Consider the following 20239-nt stretch of genomic DNA (forward strand, 5'->3'; position numbering starts at 1 on the left):
AGATGTATTCATATTTTAAAATTAAGCAGATGCTCTGTCATGTTTGATTGTGATGGAATGATAATGGGATAACTGTCTCTGTTTTATAACTCCAGTGCATCTCCAGCAGCAGAATGGGCTGTTCCTCAATCATCAAGACTGAAATATAGGCAGCTTTTCAATAGCCATGATAAAACAATGAGTGGACACTTAACAGGTATTCTTTCATTTTTAATTTTAAAAATATGTGGACTCTGCTAAATGTGTTAGAGATTGTGTAGTGCAGGGGTTAAGAGGCAGGTCCATCAATGTCTCTTTGCCATGATACTAAGATGAAATTTCCAGATTCAGAGGCAACCAGTTGCTGGAGGAACAAACAGCAGTGGAAGGCTTTTATGCTCTGCTGTGAGTCAACATCTAGTTGGCCACTGCTGGATATAGGGTACTGTACCAGATGGGCCCTTGATCTGATTCAGAGTCCCCAATCTTCCATTTTATGAAAATCTTGATGTTGAGCTTATCTGCATAGATTATTTTTTTCTAAATTTTGTTTTGTTTCTTAATCTCAATGAGAAGCTTTCTCACTTCCTATTACACTCAAAATATGAATAATTTTTACCTTATGAGTTATTATAATATTATATACATATACACTCTAAGTTTTCTAAAGTAACCAGCACATAAAAATATACATACACCTGTGCATATAACTGTATAAAAATGTGCATGTATTAATATACTTAAAAAATTATGCTACAGATATTGTTTCTTTCTTTGGAGATCACTCGTGGCTGAGTAAGATTGTCTTCCTTGATCATGGTCTTTAACGATGTGTCCGTAAGTGACTGTGGAGGCCAATTCTGGATTCACATGACCTTTCACAGTGGGGACATAGGTTTCCAGGTGGGAGTTGATCACAGTGAGAATTTGCCAGACATGCCTTCATCTTAGCTCGTTGCTCCCATTTGGCTGAGTTTGTGCTTCTTCAAAGTGCAGAAATAGTACATCATGGAGCTTGACTCATTTATACTATTTATGTGTATAATATACGTAATTTTTTTTAGCATACAATGAGCCAGGCTTTTAAAAAACACAGCAGACAATATATGAGCAGCTCAGACATAAGCAGATGCTTGATACAAGACGTATCAATCTCAGTATGGTCAGAGCTGCCAAATTCCACGTATAAATCCTACTCTCAGCTATCTAGGTTGATTTAGGCAAGCTGGTATTTGTGCAGCTTCTCTCCCATGAGCGGGCGCCCGTGCAATTTCCAGCATCTGCGTCTGCGCAGACGTGATTTCCGGCGCTGCGAAAGTGAGTTCCCACGCTGCGTTGCACTGGTTTAGCGCAGCGCGCGGGGACTCACTGAGCGGGCGGCTCAGTTCAGGGGCAGCTCATGGGCTGGTAAAACTACCCCGGTGGGCCGCTTGTTGCCCGTGGGCCTTAGGTTGCCGACCCCTATGGCCCTGTCCCCAGGAAGTTACTAGGTTGGTCATTCACCTGCTCGCTGAGTTCAGACTTCCCTTGACATACCTGTTGCTACTACATATATGGGTGGAGGCAGACTTCCCCTAGAATCCACCCAGGCCAGAGCACAGATAATTAAAACAAAAACAAATATTTAAGGAAGGTAAAATCCAGAAAAAGTAATCATTTTTACAGGATACTTGGAGTTCTATTATGCTGTTCTAACATAAATCTCTTTAATGATGGTGCTATCATATGCTTTCATTATCTCTCTCACCTCGTTCCCTCTTTCCTTTTGTATCTTCAGCCACTATTCTTTTCAACTGTGATTTTTTGACTGTTATTCTACTTGTTACTCACTTGAACTCCACCCAGCATTCTGTCCCACTGCCCTGCTGTCCAACATTCACTCTTCTGTCACAAATCCCTACGCAGTTTGGGTCCTGATTATCTAGAGAACAGCTTATCTTGTGTATGTGCCATCTTCACTCTTGGCAGCATTTTGATTCAGGCCCTGCTCTGAATTCCTACAAAGAGGCCAAGTTTGCCTCCACTGCCTCTTCTGCAGTGTTTTACTTTTTAGTTAGTTAGTTTGAAAATAACTGCTTTCTTCTCTAGCCTTTGTATTGTTATTGTGGTACTGTATTTTAATGTTGTACAGTTCTACTTTGGATCCCAAATTCCTTGCGAGTCGAATGTTTTGGCCCCTGAACGTCGCAAGCCTGGAAATGATTGTTCTGGTTTGCAAAGGACGTCCCAAATGTCCGACGCAGCTTCTGATTGGCTGCAGAAGCTTCCTGCAGCCAATCGGAAGCTGCACCTTGGTTTCCAAACGTTTTGGAAATCGAACGGACTTCCGTAATGGAATCTGTTCAACTTTCGAGGTACCACTGTATTGGTTTATTTAGATTGTATTATGGGTGTTTATGTTTGTAGTTTGTGGACAGTATTTGAAATTAATAAGAAACAGAGTATATAACTATGTAAATAAATCTGAGGACATTGTTGGGTTGGTGTGGTAACTGGCTATGATTTAGGGCTGCTTCATGAGGACCACCAAATGTGCAGCTTCCCCACAGTAAACTCTGTGGCAACTCAAAGTGTAAAATGCTATACACAACTTCACTCATTAATTAATTAGGCGCATCTACCTTTCCCATAAAATTAGATTGATAGCTTTCAGAAAGGTAGATATTGGAGGCTTTATTTCTGTTGCAATTTAAAAGATTGACCCAGTCTTACTGTTTATGTTGAAAATAGATACTGTAAGATATTACAAGTTTATCACATAAGTGACTGTTTTGAAAATCAAATACTAAAATTTGAACATTTTGTCAGTTTCATGTTCTTATGTTTCCAATGCTTTAGGTCCACAAGCAAGAACTATCCTTATGCAATCAAGCTTACCACAAGCTCAATTGGCTACAATATGGTAAATATTTTTCATAAAATTGTGCTTTAAACATCAGAGCTACTTTAATCCTCCATATCCTAAAACTTTTTCAGCCATCTTCCTTGTTGTTATTAATATGACAGTTTAGTCTCTACTTGGCAGGGCTTTCCAGAAACAGCGCTTATCCCACCCTAAGCAAGTTTTCAATATACTGTATTTTTCTAGGAACAGGTGTTGTAGATTGTGTTTTTTCCTGGTTTGGATAGTGGGCAAAAATTCCAAACATGTAATTGGATCTTTTTTCAATAGGAATCTTTCAGATATTGACCAGGATGGAAAACTTACAGCAGAAGAGTTTATTTTGGCTATGCACTTAATTGATATGGCTATGTCAGGACAGCCATTGCCACCTGTCTTGTCTCCGGAATATATTCCTCCTTCATTTAGGTAAAATTATTATAGCTTTGATTTTGATCCTGAACCGTGATTAATTAGAAGATTATTTATGTTTTTGCTTTATTTCTGAAAAATGCATTAAGAAAAGGTTAATGTTATAATCTCCTGTGTGCATTATGCAAAAACCGAGCCATATTCCTTTATGTTGAAGTTGGTTGTTCTCTTTGTCAAAATTGTACTGAAGAATGGTAGTAGCTGTTATTTTTGAGTGAATGTATCATTTTAAGTTAGCTAAATTAAATATTTCATTAGGCCAGTACACACATTGACTGTGTGTATTGAAGACTGCTTTTCTTTAGCCTGGATTGAAATATTCATGGCATTGTCCCAGTCGTTAATCATGAATGCAGATTGTAGTGTGTCATGGCATCACAAATCCTTTTAAAGTTGTGGCAGTGTGAAACACTGACATGCAATCTCATAATGAATTTGCTGGATGACCTGTTTGCATCAAAGACAAAGAAACTAAAAAACAAGATGTTCGCAGTAGTTGTGTGTCTTGGGCCACAGTAGAAATTGCCTCCTAGAGTCTAGTATTTACATTGACTATGATTGGTCATACGATTGATTCACACATGCACATTCACTTGCCCAGTGGTAGCTTGCAAATTAAATGCACCATCACAAACAGAATACTATCTCTCAAACCCACCACAGTGTAGCGGAATTGGTTTATATATGAATTAAATGGTGAGGAATAGGTAAGTAAACTGGCCTGTTGGTGGCTTTCAAGGCAGGCCTTGTTGCAGCTTTACTTATGCCAAAAGGTATTGAATTTTAATTTTATATGAGTAAGTTAGTAGCCTGCACAGCACTCTGACTAGGTAACTAAATCGTAATGAAATTAATAACAGAAGCATTATTCATATACACATTTTAACCTACTATCTCTTCCTGACAGAAGAGTTCGCTCTGGCAGTGGTGTATCTGTTGCAAGTTCGGTGTCCACAGACCAAAGGTTACCAGAAGAACCAGTGTTAGAAGAAGAACAGCAGCAATTAGAAAAGAAACTGCCTGGTGAGTGTTGCTGTAAATAAGCACACTTTGACCATCTTTTGGGGAGACACTAAAACATCTGGGAATGGGGGTGGGGAATGCCACCTGGAGTCAACAGGTGAAGTGCTGTAATTCCTGGAAGATATGTGTTGGTGTGAGTTAGAATTTTGGTAATTTGTGTATGTCTGAACCAAAAGAATGTTTGACTGAACCTGCAAATTGCAAATGTGATTGTCAAATTTGTTCATGTTAGCCTTCCTTTCAGTATCTTCTGATGTTACCTTCATAATTGCAATATAGCTTCTTATGTTCATGGTGCCCTAATGTCAGAAACTTGTGGGAGAGAAGCTTGAAATACAGCCTTTTCCAATATTAGTGTCCCCCCCCCCGAAACATGTATGGAAAGGAGATGTATCATGGGCTCCTCCCACATTACATGAGCCTTCTGGCATTCTCTTTGCACAGTAATAGCTGTAGTACCATAAGGGTCTTTTTGGACTGCTTGGGTCCTTTTTGATATGAATAAATTTCATTTATCCAGTGGAGATCATGGTAACTTAGTACTTCAACTATTTCTCTATGAGGTCTTAATTAAAGATAGCCTCATATGTTTCAGAGGAATTAGTTCCTATTTAACTGCTTTACACCTTTACAATGACCAGTATAATATACAGAGAGGAACTGCATACCTGTGCCTAAGAGTTGTGACTAGCAAAACCCGTTATCTTCCACAAATTATTGTAATCAACATGGAGGTGAATTTTTAGCAAATGAGAAGTTTTCCTATCACACTCCAAGTCCATTTAACTTCAAAACATTTTAGAATATTTTTGTCTTGTGTAACCATCTGTAGGAATACTGAAATGAATGAAAATAAGATGTTTGCTCAAATTGTTAATATTTTAAAGTCAATTCCAGTTGGATATTATAGTATTATTGTATTGTATTGTATTGTATTGTATTGTATTGTATTGTATATTGTATTGTAGTATTTTTATGTGTGTGTATAACACACACACACACACAAAAACTGATTTCTTACTGTAATTCTTTTTCTTAAAGTAACGTTTGAAGATAAGAAACGTGAGAACTTTGAACGTGGCAATCTAGAGCTTGAAAAGCGGAGACAAGCCCTTTTGGAGCAGCAAAGAAAAGAGCAAGAGCGCCTTGCCCAGTTAGAAAGGGCAGAGCAGGAGAGGAAAGAGCGTGAACGGCAGGAGCAGGAACGGAAAAGGCAACTGGAATTAGAAAAACAGTTAGAAAAACAGAGAGAGTTGGAACGCCAGAGAGAAGAGGAAAGGAGGAAAGAAATAGAAAGGCGTGAGGTAAATGGACAATTTCAGAAGAAATACCTACTTGTCTAAAAACAAATTTTAAAAGGTATATTGGGGAATATTATGCTTTCTTCAAAGTTTGTACAAAGTGAAATAATTTTTTATATAAAATTAGAAATGATCTAATGTCAGTGCAACATTTTCTCAGGAAGGGTTTAGGTAATTTCCTATTTCTTTACTTAGATCTGATAAATGATCATGTGAGTTTTGAGACTATGTTGAATTAAATCTACATAGATTCATGTATGCTCCCTTGATAGCTACACTGTACAATACTGGCTATTCCTTAGCTTTGGAACAAAACTGAAATTCCAGATTTTGACCTTTTTAAAGCCCTGCACAGCTTGGTTCCACGTTACATTAAGGACTGCCTTCTCCTGTATATACTCCTGCATATTTTATGAGTATCCAAGGAGGCCCTGCTTTGAATTCCCTGCCACCACTTCCTTCAGAGTTAAAACAGGTGATTTTTCTCTCCACTGTAGAGCTTGCTTCCATGAGTGGCCTGCCAGGCTTGTTTATTGGGCTTCTGGTAGTGTCTGGCATGTTTAGGATCATAGAACTACAGTATAGGTTTTGGAGGGACCTCAAATCTCATCTAGTCCAGCCCTCTTCAATGCAGGAATCTCAACTAAAGCATGCATGGCAGGCGGTCATCCAGCCTCTGCTTAAAAGCTTCCACCACTTTCCAAGGGGAGTCTGTTACACTGAAATAGCTTTTACCATCAGAAAGCTCTTCCTAATGTTTAATCAGAATTTCATTCTTTGTAACTTGAATCCATTGGTTTGGGAGAAAACAAGCTTGCCCCATCTTCCACGTCACAGCCATTTAGATATTTGAAGATGGCTCTCATATGCCCTCTCAGTCTCCTCTTCTTTAGGCTAAACAAACCCAACTCCTTCAACCGTTTCTCATAAGGCTTGGTTTCCAGACCCTTCACCATCTTGGTTGCTGCCCTCTGCACACATTCCATCTTGTCAATACCCTCTTTAAATTGTGGCATCCAGAACTGGATATAGTACTCCAGGTGTGGTCTGACCAAGGCAAAATAGAGCAGGCTATTGCTTTCCTTGATTGGGACACCAGACTTCTGTTGATGCAGCCTAGAATAGCACTACCTTTTTTGCTGCTGCATCACCTGGTTGACTCATGCTAAGATTGTGATCTACTAAGTCCCCTAGATCCTTTTCACATGTACAATTGGCAAGCTTGGTGTCCCCTGCCTTATATCTGTGCAGCTGGTTCTTCCTGCCTAAGTGTAGAACCTTACATTTGTCCCTATTCGATTTAATTTTGTTATTTCAGGCCCAGTTCTCCAATCTGTGAAGGTCATCTTGTGATATTTATCGTGGTAGTTTAGCTTGTAAGCTGCTTTGAAAGACTGTTAGGACTAAACGTATTGATTAAAATAGAATAAAGAGCAGTCAGCATAACTAGTTGACTAGTGACCCAAGTTCCCTTTTCTTTCAGTTATGGAAATTAATATGAGAAATAGTCTTAGTAACATACAGCAACCCTCTATAACAGGGGTAGTCAACCTTTTTATACCTACCACCCACTAATGCATCTTTCTTGATGGTAAAATTTCCTTATCACCCACCAGTGCTCGATGGAAGGAGGATTCAGCTTGTGCCATAGAACCCCTTGCCGCCCACCTAGAATCCTGAAATGCCCACTAGTAGGTGGTAGGGACCAGGTTGACTACCCCTGCTCTATAACATGAAACTGCTTGGAAGTGGAATAATGTTTCAATGGCCTCCACGTAAATCTTTTTCTCCAGAGTAGTAGTAACATTTGAACCAGGATATTATCATTTGAATACAGGAATTCTCTTACCTGTCTGTTCCACAGACATTCACTATTGATGCAATTTCCAGAATAACAATGTGTTTGTTTATGTACTCACAGAATCTCCTGGTTTAGATGATACTTTGTACATGGTGGGAAAGGGAGAACTTAGAGAATGTATAGAAGCCCAGAATCCATTCAGTCTTGTTACACATAGAGGGATGACAGGAAGCGGTACATCTGCTAAATTGTAAAGTTGGCATTTGAATGGCTTGTAATGTGGCACAGATTACAAAAGTCTACAAATTATGTGTACATAATTTTAATCTTCTATAGGCTGCAAAAAGGGAACTTGAAAGACAAAGGCAACTTGAGTGGGAACGCAATCGGCGGCAAGAGCTCCTGAATCAAAGGAACAAAGAGCAAGAGGATATAGTTGTTCTGAAAGCTAAGAAAAAAACATTGGAGTTTGAATTAGAAGCTCTAGTAAGTGAGAAATACTGGCCAGAATCTTTCAAAGTAATGTATTTCACCTTGGATATAACTAATGATTTGAAACAACCATACAAACCTGAGTCATTTCCATAATGATTGTTTTTCTTCTTCGACTTACAGACCAGCCTAGAAGTATTTGCAGCAAATATTGCATTCTAATTTAAATTTTGATTAAACCAATTCTTTATTTTCTTGTTGAAGAATGATAAAAAACATCAACTGGAGGGCAAACTTCAGGATATTCGATGCAGATTGTCTACTCAAAGACAAGAAATTGAGAGCACAAACAAATCTAGAGAGCTAAGAATTGCAGAAATAACACATTTGCAGCAGCAGTTACAAGTGAGTATGCAGTTACTGAAAATATTTAGTTACTATACCCTGTCTGTTCTGCTGTTGATGAAACAAAATAGAGCATAATGCAATAAGGTTGAAACTAGTAGTTGTCAAATTTTATTATAACAGAAAAGAACATGTTTAATTTTTGTTACATACTTCTTGTGCCATTTATCATATTGGTGCACCGCTAAACCATAGTTTATTGCATCATACATAAGCAAGCACTGTGAGCTTTGGATTCCCTGCCACCATACAGCCAAGAGGAGACGTTTGCAAGCTTCTGCTTCTGTTTTTTGGTTAACTACATTTTATTGTGCTATTTGGAGCAACACATTGTGGTTAACATTACAGTGGTACCTCTGGATACGCACACCTCCGGTTGCGTATCCTTCAGGATGCGAATGTGGCAAACCCGGAAGTATTTTTTGGGGTTTCCCCACATGCGCAGAAGCGGTCCTTCCGGTTGCGGAAACCTCGGGATCCGACTGGAGCTCCGGAATGGATCCTTTCTGCAACCGGAGGTACCACTGTAATAATACTTAGTTTTAAACAACAAAATTAAAACTATGTTTTCTGAAGTTAGCTTGTTTTAAACTAACCACAGATAATGTTAACCACTGTTCTAGGTAAAGCTGTGCTTTACTAAATGTGGAAGTGATATCCTTTGAGCTACTCATTGGCTGTGCAGGAGGAGAAGAAGTAGGCAGCACACAAATCCAAGACGCGCTGTAGCTCATTTCTGCTTGTGTACATTACACTAAACTTTGTTTTTATTTTATTAATTTACACAAGAGGATTAATACTGCTTCATCATCTATAACCTCTAAGCAGTTACATATAATATAAAATGAGCATTTAAAAAAAATTCAGAAGCTGGATCATTAGAAACAAGTTAACCTAAAAAATTCTCAAAATATAAGTAATAAGGGGCTGCCATCCCTGCTCACTCTGCTCAGCAACTCAACCTAGCAGGCAACCCCTTTGCCAATGCCCTTCCTCACACACCTGCCAACCTCTCCTCCCGTTACACCCAAGCAGACCCCCCTCTCTTTACACCTCACCCACCTCCTCCTCTGTACCCTCACATGTCTCCGAACCTTTACTCCCCCTCATAGCTTGGCCCAAACCCCTCCTTCCCTCACAGCTCCCGCCAGTGCCTTTTAAAGGAGGGTGTGAGGCATTTCAGAGAGCAGTTTGCCGATCTCTGAAGTGCCTCCTACCCTCCTTTAAGCAATACTGCACTGATGCTTAACAGAGAGGGAGGTGCTTCAGAGCTTGATTTGCAAACGGCTCTCGTCAGTTGTGCTGCAGCATTCTGTATTAACTGGAGCAGGAACAAAGTAAGCCCCCATAGAGTACAATACTCTGACCAGTTGCTCAGCTTATCCTTCTAGACCTAAGGAAAATTGCTTATTTTTGAACACTAGCTCTCTTCTCTCCCCCCCCCCCCGGCCCCAGTCTAGCTAAAGATAAATAGTACGCCTTGAACACCAGTTTTTAATGTTGATTAGTATGATAAGTAGGAATCAAGTGGTGGTTACATGAGCAGGTCTTCAGTTCAAACACTCCTGGCTGCAGGGCAGAGATCAGAAGCTTTCACTTCTGTTTTCAAGTAACCAAAGTTCAGTGTTCCATCTAAACCCTAAACTGTGGTTAATCCTATCTGAGGTTTACTTATATAAGGCAGCTTCCTGATCAAGTGGCCTTGTTTCAGTAACCATAGTTAAGGCTAACCACATATCATATGACCACATGTCATTGCTCACCTGTGGTTCATTAAAAATGAAATTAAAAGCTTCTAATTTCTTCCTTGCAGCAGTGCTGGAGGAAGAGAGGGGAGCTGATGTGTCCAAGACTCATTCATGCAACAAGAAACCATCATTTTATTATTACATCTGAATGAAACCATTGTCGAAAGCCACTGTACATTTCAGCAATAAATGGTGCTTGTGTAGTTTTATATAGATTCCATAACCTCACCTTTTCCTCACCTTTGCAACATCTTGATATTAGTGCTTTGGAGTTGATCATATTCATCTGTCTTTCTCCCCTCCCTACAATCAATTATCAAGTGGTTGTCTACTTTTTTCCCATTCAAAAAGCATGATATGAATGGGGGGTTTTTAACTATTCGTTTGTAGCATTTCCTAAAATAAGAAAAAAAAATCCATTTAAAAAGAGTGGTTGATGAGGTTGTGACATGTGAGGACATTGCTTTGGATATTAACATATAACTCACCCAGATCTGGTTTATTGACAGTATTAGGTGCTGAGTTTTGCCATAGTACAGTCGAGCAATTAACAACATGGTATTTTAGTTGAAGCTAAAATTGATTATTTTTTGCTGTTTTTTATTTTTGTAGGAGTCTCAACAGATGCTTGGAAGGTTGATTCCAGAAAAGCAATTACTCAATGATCAGCTGAAGCAGGTTCAACAAAACAGTTTGCACAGTAAGTTTAATTAAAACACAGTTCTATGTTTGAAACATACATTTATTGCTAACCTTTTTTTTTTTTGCCTTGAAAATTGCCAAACTATGTGATCTACATATTTGTAAGAAAGTATCTTTATTTGTCAACATTTTTAAAAACAGGAGACTCACTTCTCACTGTCAAAAGAGCCTTAGAAGCAAAGGAGTTAGCACACCAGCAGCTTCGTGATCAGCTGGATGAAGTAGAAAAAGAAACAAGATCAAAACTCCAAGAGATAGATATTTTCAATAATCAGCTAAAGGTAATATTGTCTAAGCTGTGACATTTTCTGAGTAAATCCAGAAAGCCCAAGAATTTAGGACTTTAGGAAGCCGCCTTATACTGAGCCAGACCATTGGCCCATCTAGCTTAGTACTGTCTTCACTGACTGACAGCCCTACCTAGAGAGGTTAGGGATTGAACCCAAGATCTTCTGTATGCAAAGCAGATGTACTACTACTGAGCTACAGCCATGCCCTACCAGTGCTATGGCTACAAGATAGCAGAAGTGTATCCTTGACTATTCAAAAAACATTGTGAGGGCTTTGCCTAAAAGGCAGGCAAAACATTACCGGTAAATAGAATTACCATGAAAGTCAGACGTCTAAATTACAGAATTTTACTTGCTTTGCTATGTAAGTTCATCGTACACAGAATAAATTGTGATAATATTTGATTTAAGCTTGTAAATCCATTTTTATATCAACAGACACATAGAACTTACTTTCTTAGTAGGTTAGATGCTCTTTTCTGTACTAAAAATGAAATAATTGTAAGGCAAAAGAAAGGATGAGTTGATTGTGCAGATAGAGAGCATTGAAAAAAGATCAAGTTCCTCCTTATCCTTGCCCTTCATTTCACCCTTTCTAAAATGAAAATTGCTCTGAATAAAAGAGAGATGGTGAATGTGATGCTAAAAGCACAAATCCATTACTTGTAGCATAATCGTAGCCATGCAGTAAACTGATATCCTTAGGCATTAGTGAAAGCTTTTTTCCTCATCCTATGAATTCTGTGATTTCTCTTAAAGCTAATTGGACCCTTTCCTTTCATTATTGTAAGCTGCTTTCTGGCCAAAGCTGCCTTTTTCACTTCAGCATTGCAGACAAGATTAGGACTTTACTTTTGATGTGAGATTTCATAACCCACCAAACAACTCATCTAATTAATGATTTTTAGAGATTACTTAAGTTTTCAACATAAATCATTCACCAGTAATCTAGTTACATCGGCTCTCGATCCATTCCAGTCCCGGCTTCCGCGCTGGTCATGGGACCGAGACGGCTCTGGTCGCCCTAACAGATGATCTCCGCAGGCAGCTGGATCGAGGCGGGTCGGGGCTGCTGATTCTTCTAGACCTGTCAGCAGCCTTTGACATGGTCGATCACGAACTCCTGGACCACCGCCTTGCCGACGTGGGGATCCAGGGCACAGTCCTTCAATGGCTGCGCTCGTTTCTCTCTGGTCGGGGACAGAGGGTGGCGCTTGGGGGGGAATTGTCATCGCGCCACTCCTTGGTGTGTGGAGTGCCTCAGGGTGCGATTCTCTCCCCGATGCTTTTTAACATCTTTATGCGCCCCCTCGCCCAGCTTGTCCGGAGTTTTGGGCTGGGTTGCCATCAGTATGCCGATGACACCCAACTCTATCTGTTGATGGACGGCCATCCTGACTCGGCCCCAGATACACTGACCAGATGTCTGGAAGCTGTGGCTGGATGGTTACGTGGGAGCCGGTTGAAGTTAAACCCTTCGAAGACAGAGGTCCTCTGGCTGGGACGGAGCGATATGGGTTTGAGGGGGCAACTCCCATCTCTTGCGGGGTTGCAATTAGTGCCAGCATCGTCCATTAAGAGTTTGGGTGTAATCTTCGATACCTCCCTCTCTTTGGAGGCGCAGATTACAGCTATAACAAAGGCGGCATTTTTTCATCTCCGCCAAGCTAAGCAGTTGGCTCCTTATCTCTCTCGCCCTGACCTAGCCACTGTGATCCATGCGACGGTCACCTCCAGACTGGATTATTGTAACTCGCTCTACGTGGGGCTGCCCTTGAGACTGACCCAGAAACTCCAGCGGGTGCAGAATGCCGCGGCGAGACTCCTTATGGGGTCTTCGCTGCGAGATCATATCCATCCGGTGCTATACCAGCTGCACTGGCTCCCGGTGGGGTACAGGGTCAGGTTTAAGGTGCTGGTTTTAACCTTTAAAGCCCTATACGGCCTAGGACCCTCGTACCTACGGGACCGCCTCTCCTGGTATGTCCCACAGAGAAATTTACGGTCTGCAAATAAAAACATCTTGAAGATCCCAGGCCATAGAGAGGTTAGGCTGGCCTCAACTAGAGCCAGGGCCTTCTCGGCCGCGGCTCCAATCTGGTGGAACGCTCTGTCACAAGAGACTAGGGCCCTGCAGGACCTGACATCCTTCCGCAGGGCCTGCAAGACAGAGCTGTTCCACCAGGCCTTTGGTCAGGGCGCAGCCTGATCCCCTCCTCTGGCAATCGGCATTCTGCACAGAATTTTGCTTGATGGTTGCCATTAATTTGATTTTAATTTGATTTAATTAATTTTATAATGAATGTTTTTAGAATGTCGGACTATTTTGATTGTTGTTAGCCTCCCTGAGCCCAGCTTCGGCTGGGGAGGGCGGGATATAAATAAAATTTATTATTATTTTATTATTAAATAACATCCAGAAATATTTGAGCTCACTTTAAGTGTTCGCTATTAACAAGACATTCAGTTAAGACAAATTAGATCTGTTGAATAATTAGCAAAGGTGATGGCTATCTCTTTTACTATTTAAGAACATAACCTGTACTCTTGGGGTTACAGTGATTCCAGCATTATGTATAGCTTGCTGTTGTGGCCATCATAACCAGACATAAGATTCAAATGTTCATTGAAATTCAAATGGTTATGGAGGCCATGAAGTCTTGAGCCTGCCCAGCAGCAGCCTCTGTATGAATTGAAGTCACCCAGCACTATTGTACCCCAGAGACTGTCTTCGCCAGCCCAATAAAAAAGTCAATGAAAGTTTCAAGGCACCAAGAGCCTTTGAAATCTAAGCCACTTATTCTTTGAAGGTATCCCCTAATTTGACTTTGAGCATGAAATGTGTCCCTTATTACTGTCACCAACTTATATCCCTGTCTTTAGTACACAAATTAGCTTTCAGGCTATATATTAAAATTTCATATATGAGCTTCCATAAGCACCACATTTGAGCCAAGTGATTAGTAAATACTCTCCTTTACTGTTAGCACTCTCTTGAGTAAGCAGTGTACACATTGGGTGTTGACCAATTTGACTTTGCATTCAGAATCCAGTTTGAGAGGTATCTTTCCTTTCAGTGACAGCTTCCAGGTTCAGTAGTCTTCCAACAATGTCCCAGTTTCTCATCTGATAACTTCCTTCCTCATAGCTGGGGCAATAGTGTTTCTGGAGGCCACAGGATATCCCTTTTAGCAGCAAAATTTGATTACAAACCTTGTGTACTGATTGTAGTAGAGCTTGTGTACTCTTGTGAACTCTTGTTCCTTGCAAGCCTTTCTAACATGCTAATTAAAAACTTAAGGCTTGGGACAGCAGACTCAGGAAATTATTAAAGGGATGTAAATTTGGATCAGTATTCCACAACAGGATTGGTTACAAGAGCATAAGTGAAGTAATACAATTTTAAATTAAACACAAATGCAGCAATATTTACATATTAACAGTTTTTACGTAGATCACAAAAAATACTTTTATAGCTGTGTCTTCAGCTGACAATGAAAACTCAAGAACGATGATGCAAGATGCACCTTAATAAAACAGGAGTTCCACATTTTTGAGGCTGCCACAAAGAAAGCCCTTTATCATGCCTACCACCCGATGGTAGGTATGTTAAAGTGCTCTTGTCCATGTTTCTTCAAGTTCAGATTGGGATGTACACCACTCTAGCCTTTGACTGTCCTGCTTCATTACATGCAGGTCACTACAGTACCAAGGTGACCTGTGAACTCCACAGTGGCAAGGGCACTCAGGAACAATAATATCAATCACCATATACATGTCTCAATTCCATAGCAATACCCTCAGTAGAAGTACCAGCCATATCGGCCAGAAAATCCCCCAGAGTATTCAGGAACCATTTCATAATTCTTCCATGAGTGGACCATCTCAATGGGTCCTCCACCCTTGCGGAGTGGGATGGTTGCTCCTAATTCAAACCTCACCAGGAAATGATTTGTCCATGACAATAAACTCCACAATCAACAAAGTACTGCTGACTTGCTGGGGGGAACCAAGTTGAGGGTGTCTCTGAGCACATGGATTGGGCCATTGTACTGGGATAGGCCCATGTTTGTCAATAAATCCTGAGTTGATCCATTTGAAGCAGTCAGCATGAATGTTGAAGTCCTCTAACACATCCAAGTCTCCTTCCACCAGCTTTGTCGGGGAAAGTTCATTGCGGTGGGCAGTACACTAACAACACCACTGTTGCGTCCCTTTGACCCAGTACCAGAAACTGCCTCTCACAATGTGGATTGGTCTTCTGGTGTGGAAGACACACTTTTAATGGATGATTGTCACACACACACACAGACACACACAGCTTAGACTGGTGGTGTACCAAGTACCCAGACAGGCATGGCTCATCCACTCACGTGTCTGTTATGCAGACCAGATCAGATGTTTGTTTGTTAAATGGACTAGATATTGTTTTTAAAAGTCAAGGAATATTGGTTTTTTTAAGGGATTTATGAGGTTTCTGTTACTGTTCACTAGCCATCTTGAGTCTCTTCGGAGAAATAGGGTAGAAATTTTAAATTTAAAATCAATAAGAACAGCAAACTTTAACTAGCAACCCATGTTGTAACCAGTCCTGGGTACCAAAGTAACGTTTAACAATATTCCTAATACTAGTTCATTTGGCTGTTCAAAACATGAACGTTTGTTCTTTATGCTGAAAAACATGCCACCCCCTGTTGCAGGAGCTGAGGGAGATACATAACAAGCAGCAGATGCAGAAGCAAAAGAACATTGAAGCTGACAGGCTAAAGCAGAAGGAGCAAGAGAGGAAATCAGAACTGGAAAATCAAAAAGATAGTCAGAGGTGAGTAAAATTTATTAAAAACGTACTTTTCACATTTTCTATGAAAAGGATACAATCAGAACTTTGTGCATCAAGATATTTGGCATTCTAGAGAAGAACACGTTGCCTACAAATATAGGAAAGGCTGAGTAGGGTGTAGAGAACCTCTGGTCCAGTCTTGGCCTGGCAGGGTTTCTGATTTGACACACAAGGCCATTTTCTGTGAATCACACCAACCTGTCAGGTGATGTCACCGGATTGGTTGGGATCCAGTCCTGTTTGGCTTCACCACATATGCTAGTTCCCTGGCACACACAGTTGATCCCTGTAGAAAGCAGGTGTGAATCTTCCACCTATCAGTTGATGGGTGGTGGATTCAGTCCTTGGTATGGCTGCACAGTTCAGTTCTGCCCATGGAGAACTAGCATGTGCAACTAATCCCTGCCCAGAACTGAACTGTGTACAGGCTGCTCAGTGCTGCTTGATTTGGGTGAGCAAGGGAGTTTCATGCAAGGAACGCAGAGGCCTCAGCCCTACAGAAAACAGAATTGTTGTTATTATTAATACTAGAGGTGCCTGTTCTGCTTTTGTAATAACTTGATTGTTTAGTGTGGCATCGCCTACATTTGGGAACTTCCTGCCTATTGAGATCAAGCAGGCAGTTTCACTCCATTCTTGTTTAGACAAGCCTACCCTGATGCTTAGAAATTTGAAGTAATTTTAATCTCTTAATATTTTAAGTTTTTTAGGTTTTAAAGTAGGGGTGTAAATTTTTCTTGATTTTCTTTTTGTAAACCACTTTGAGATGTTTTTTCTCTCAGTCAAGTGGTGTATATATTTTATGAAATAAATAAAAATAATTTTATTATCCACTATTTACCATAAGGTTCCAGGGAAGGTTATAGCAATTTTAACAATATAATATGATACACCTTTAAATCAACAGATGTCCACATAAACTACAGGAATTCACGTTTCTCTTCTTCTCCCTTCCACCCTCCATGCATCCCCAACATCTGTTCTGCAGATACTCCCAATCCTCAAGAGCAGATTTTGGGTGTGCAAGGGGCTGCAGGGAGGGGCAGGGAAAAGAAGCACCATTACATGAAGAAACACCCACTCACACTACATTGGATCTCTCCCACTGAGCTATTCAGGCAACGTGCCTATATCATGCCTGTTTTATTCTTCTGCACCAATTAGAAGAACCCGAGAGAGACAGTGGCTAGACAGAATACAACAGGAGGAAGAACTCCCACGGCCAAGAAAATTTCAAGAAGAAGAAAAGCAAAAATGGGAAGAATTAAGCAAAAAGAAGGAGAATGATGAGAAGAGCAAGCAAGAAGTGCAAGAAAAATTAGATAAACTTTTTCATCCATTTAAAGATGCAACAAAACCAGCTCTCCAAGCTCCCTGGTCAACTGCAGGTACAAATCAATGGGGAATCCTGTTATGTACACGAGAAGTCTTATTCCCGTCATATTATTATGTACAGATGTGTATGTTTTTAAAATAGAATATTCAAATTTAGTCAGGGAGGAAAACTTAATCCAAAACAGAAGCAAGTCTGAATCTGTATTTTATTTAACCCAGTTCCAAATGAATCTGCACCATTACTTGAAAGTCTTTAAACCCAAACTAGAACAGAACTTAAAATACATTCTAGTTACTGGGTTCAGAGTTTGCCTCTGGTGGTGAAAATCTATTCATTCCTCCCATCCCAAACTAATATAGACCTGCAGGATAGGTAAATGGCATTACTTGGAATGTAAGTTCCATAAAGATTCTCCATCACTGGGAGAAGTCAATGTTAGATGATACCAGGGCACATTGTTTCCATTCTTGGACCTCTGAGAAAAATGTACAGTCATACCTTGTGTTGCGTTTGGTTCATGTTGCGTCTTTTCGGCTTGCAAAGCACCAGAAGTCATGTCAGAGGCCTCCTGAGACCTCAGAGATGCTGTCCAAGGGCTTGCAGGACATTGGAACCCAACTTTCGGTGGCACCAGAAGTCAGGTTCCAAGGCCAGGTGGGCGGGCGGCATGATGTCACACACACTGGGCACCCATAACCTGGGGCCCAAATTGGCTCCCCTCTTTCCCAGCAACTGGTATTTAGAGGCATAGGGCTTCTGATACTAAAGTAATAATAGCCATCATGGCTATTATCCATTGATAGCCTTATTCTCCATCCTTGACCCTCTTTTAAAGCCATCCAGGTTGGTGGCCATTACTCCATCTTGTTGGAGCAAAATCCATAATTCAGCAGTGTTCTGTGTAGAAGTACTTCCTTTTGTCTGTCCTGAATCCCCCACACCTTGGGGTTGTTGAATAGCCATGGTTATAGCATTATAAAAAAGAGAGACTTGTCTCATGACTTTCTCCACACGAATGATAAATTTATACCCCTTTTATAGTGTTCCCCTCAGCATCAATGATGGCACACACACACTCCCTCCCTCCTAGTGTAAGTAAAGAGTGGGAGTGCTTGGTGTTCCAGAGGTTAGCTTTCCCTTTATGCTTAGTTAACTTTATCTTTAATAATGCTTTGAACATGTTTTCCCAAAACAGGCATTATATTTTTGATAGATTTTATGTATCTTATGAATATACTTTTTATTGTATGCATGGGTGTGCAATTTACAAAGGCCTTTAGTATATATGCCATAAGGGCTATTACACTTCAGTTATGAGTTTGTTGCAATGCATCCTCAATTCTTTAGATGCAACAGAGTAAAAAAAAAATCACATACAGATTAGATTCTGACTTAGTTTCAAATGTTTTTAAATTCAAATGTGATTGACTTTCCTTTGTTTCTCCTTTGGTTAAAATGAAGTTAACATTCTGTTCAGCAGGAGTATAATGAAAAATAGTGTAGCATTTGTGCAAGCAAAAATGCCCTTTTTTCTATATAATAAACCTTGTTATGCTTTTGCTTTTGTGTTTATAGAAAAGGCTCCATTAACAATTTCTGCTCCGGAAGATGTAAAAATAGTCTATTATCGAGCACTTTATCCATTTGAATCCCGAAGTCATGATGAAATCACTATCCAGCCAGGAGACATAATCATGGTAAGAGAAGAATACAGTGTTACACAAAAACACAAATGTTGTATCTATCCTAATGATAGATAACATGTTGTGAAACTGTAACGTCCTAGAGGCTGAAAGGTCAAATTAAGATGGAGTGGTGTCTTAAAGTAATGTACTTAGCCTAGAGGAAATAGAACTGACAATGGAAATGGAACACTCTCACCGCCCTAGCCTGAATGAAGTTGATGCTCCATTAGTAGGGCCAAAAAGGGAGTGTGTTGGGGAGGAAAAAGGGCTTGGATCTGAAGGATCATTCGTCCCCAAACTGGGGAGAGATTTATTCCAGATCAGGTTCCTTCCTGCCCACAGTCTTAGTAGTGCAGCCCATAATGCAGGCTTCCCCAATGATCATAAAGGTCTTCAGCATGAGCTATTGCTCCACCTTGTTGTCAAAGGCAGGAAATCAAACTGAGGGAGGGATGTGGCTGTCCCAGAATGAACCTGTTTGTGTTTTCCTACCTTCATTGAAGCATTTTTAAGTACTTATGAACTGCAGTTTCATAAAATATATGAAGTCGGCTTACAACATAAAACATTAAAAAATCAGTCTATAGATATCAGTACAATTACAGTTGTTCCAACTCACTGTGTCTCCTACCCTTTGGAAAATCTAGAAAGATTTAGATTACATTGCTGCAAAAATTTTGCAGTCTGTAATCGATTTATTGCAACTGGTTATTTTGAGACAACAGCAGTTTCTGCAAAATATCTGCTTTAATTTCACATTTGGATTTTATTAAAGCCATAATCACTACAAATGTACTTTGGGGTTGTTGTTTTTAAGTAGCTGTAACGTCATGGAATAGTTAGTACACGCAGCAATAACACTGTTCCTTAACTTTCAGGTGCCATGCTTTTTGGAGAAAATTTATTAATTGTGTATTGTATCTTATATAATATATGGTTTATTTGTACAGGTGGATGAAAGCCAAACTGGAGAGCCTGGGTGGCTTGGAGGTGAACTGAAAGGGAAAACAGGATGGTTTCCTGCAAACTATGCAGAGAGAATTTCTGAAAATGAAATTACAAATTCTGTAAAGCCGGTAACTGATGCTGGAGCTGCACCTAAAGTTTCATTGCGTGAAACCCCCACAACACCACTGGCACCGCCTGTTCCTACAGATTCAAGTACAACTGCCAACAACTGGGCAGACTTCAGTTCAACGTACGGTTTCATTGGGGTTCAATTTTCCTTTCTTTCTCCTTTATAACTGTAAAGGTGAATAATCCACATGGTTTAAAGTAGTCTTGCAGTTAAGTCTGCAAAACATTTGAGCCACCTATAATATCTTAGTTGTTTAATTCAGCATCATATCAAATATACTTACAAAAGTTCATATTAACAAAATTA

At 40.1% G+C, this 20239-nt stretch overlaps 1 protein-coding gene across 5 annotated transcripts in view; it reads left to right on the forward strand.

Moving 5' to 3' along the window:
- The window catches only part of ITSN1 (intersectin 1), an 85778-nt gene that overhangs the window by 27027 nt on the left and 38512 nt on the right, over positions 1 to 20239 (forward strand). For 4 of the 5 annotated variants that reach the window (XM_028727084.2, XM_028727089.2, XM_077927315.1 and 1 more), the window contains exons 8-20: positions 96 to 196; positions 2818 to 2881; positions 3152 to 3289; positions 4200 to 4315; positions 5357 to 5619; positions 7754 to 7903; positions 8114 to 8254; positions 10615 to 10702; positions 10846 to 10985; positions 15695 to 15816; positions 16999 to 17222; positions 18746 to 18867; positions 19806 to 20053. In XM_028727084.2, the coding sequence (XP_028582917.2) occupies positions 96 to 196; positions 2818 to 2881; positions 3152 to 3289; positions 4200 to 4315; positions 5357 to 5619; positions 7754 to 7903; positions 8114 to 8254; positions 10615 to 10702; positions 10846 to 10985; positions 15695 to 15816; positions 16999 to 17222; positions 18746 to 18867; positions 19806 to 20053 (1917 nt within the window). The remainder of the gene's footprint in view (positions 1 to 95; positions 197 to 2817; positions 2882 to 3151; positions 3290 to 4199; positions 4316 to 5356; positions 5620 to 7753; positions 7904 to 8113; positions 8255 to 10614; positions 10703 to 10845; positions 10986 to 15694; positions 15817 to 16998; positions 17223 to 18745; positions 18868 to 19805; positions 20054 to 20239) is intronic. The other variant, XM_028727087.2, reaches the window with a different exon arrangement.

This window comes from Podarcis muralis, chromosome 4 (assembly GCF_964188315.1).
Source record: "Podarcis muralis chromosome 4, rPodMur119.hap1.1, whole genome shotgun sequence".
NCBI lineage: Eukaryota > Metazoa > Chordata > Lepidosauria > Squamata > Lacertidae > Podarcis > Podarcis muralis.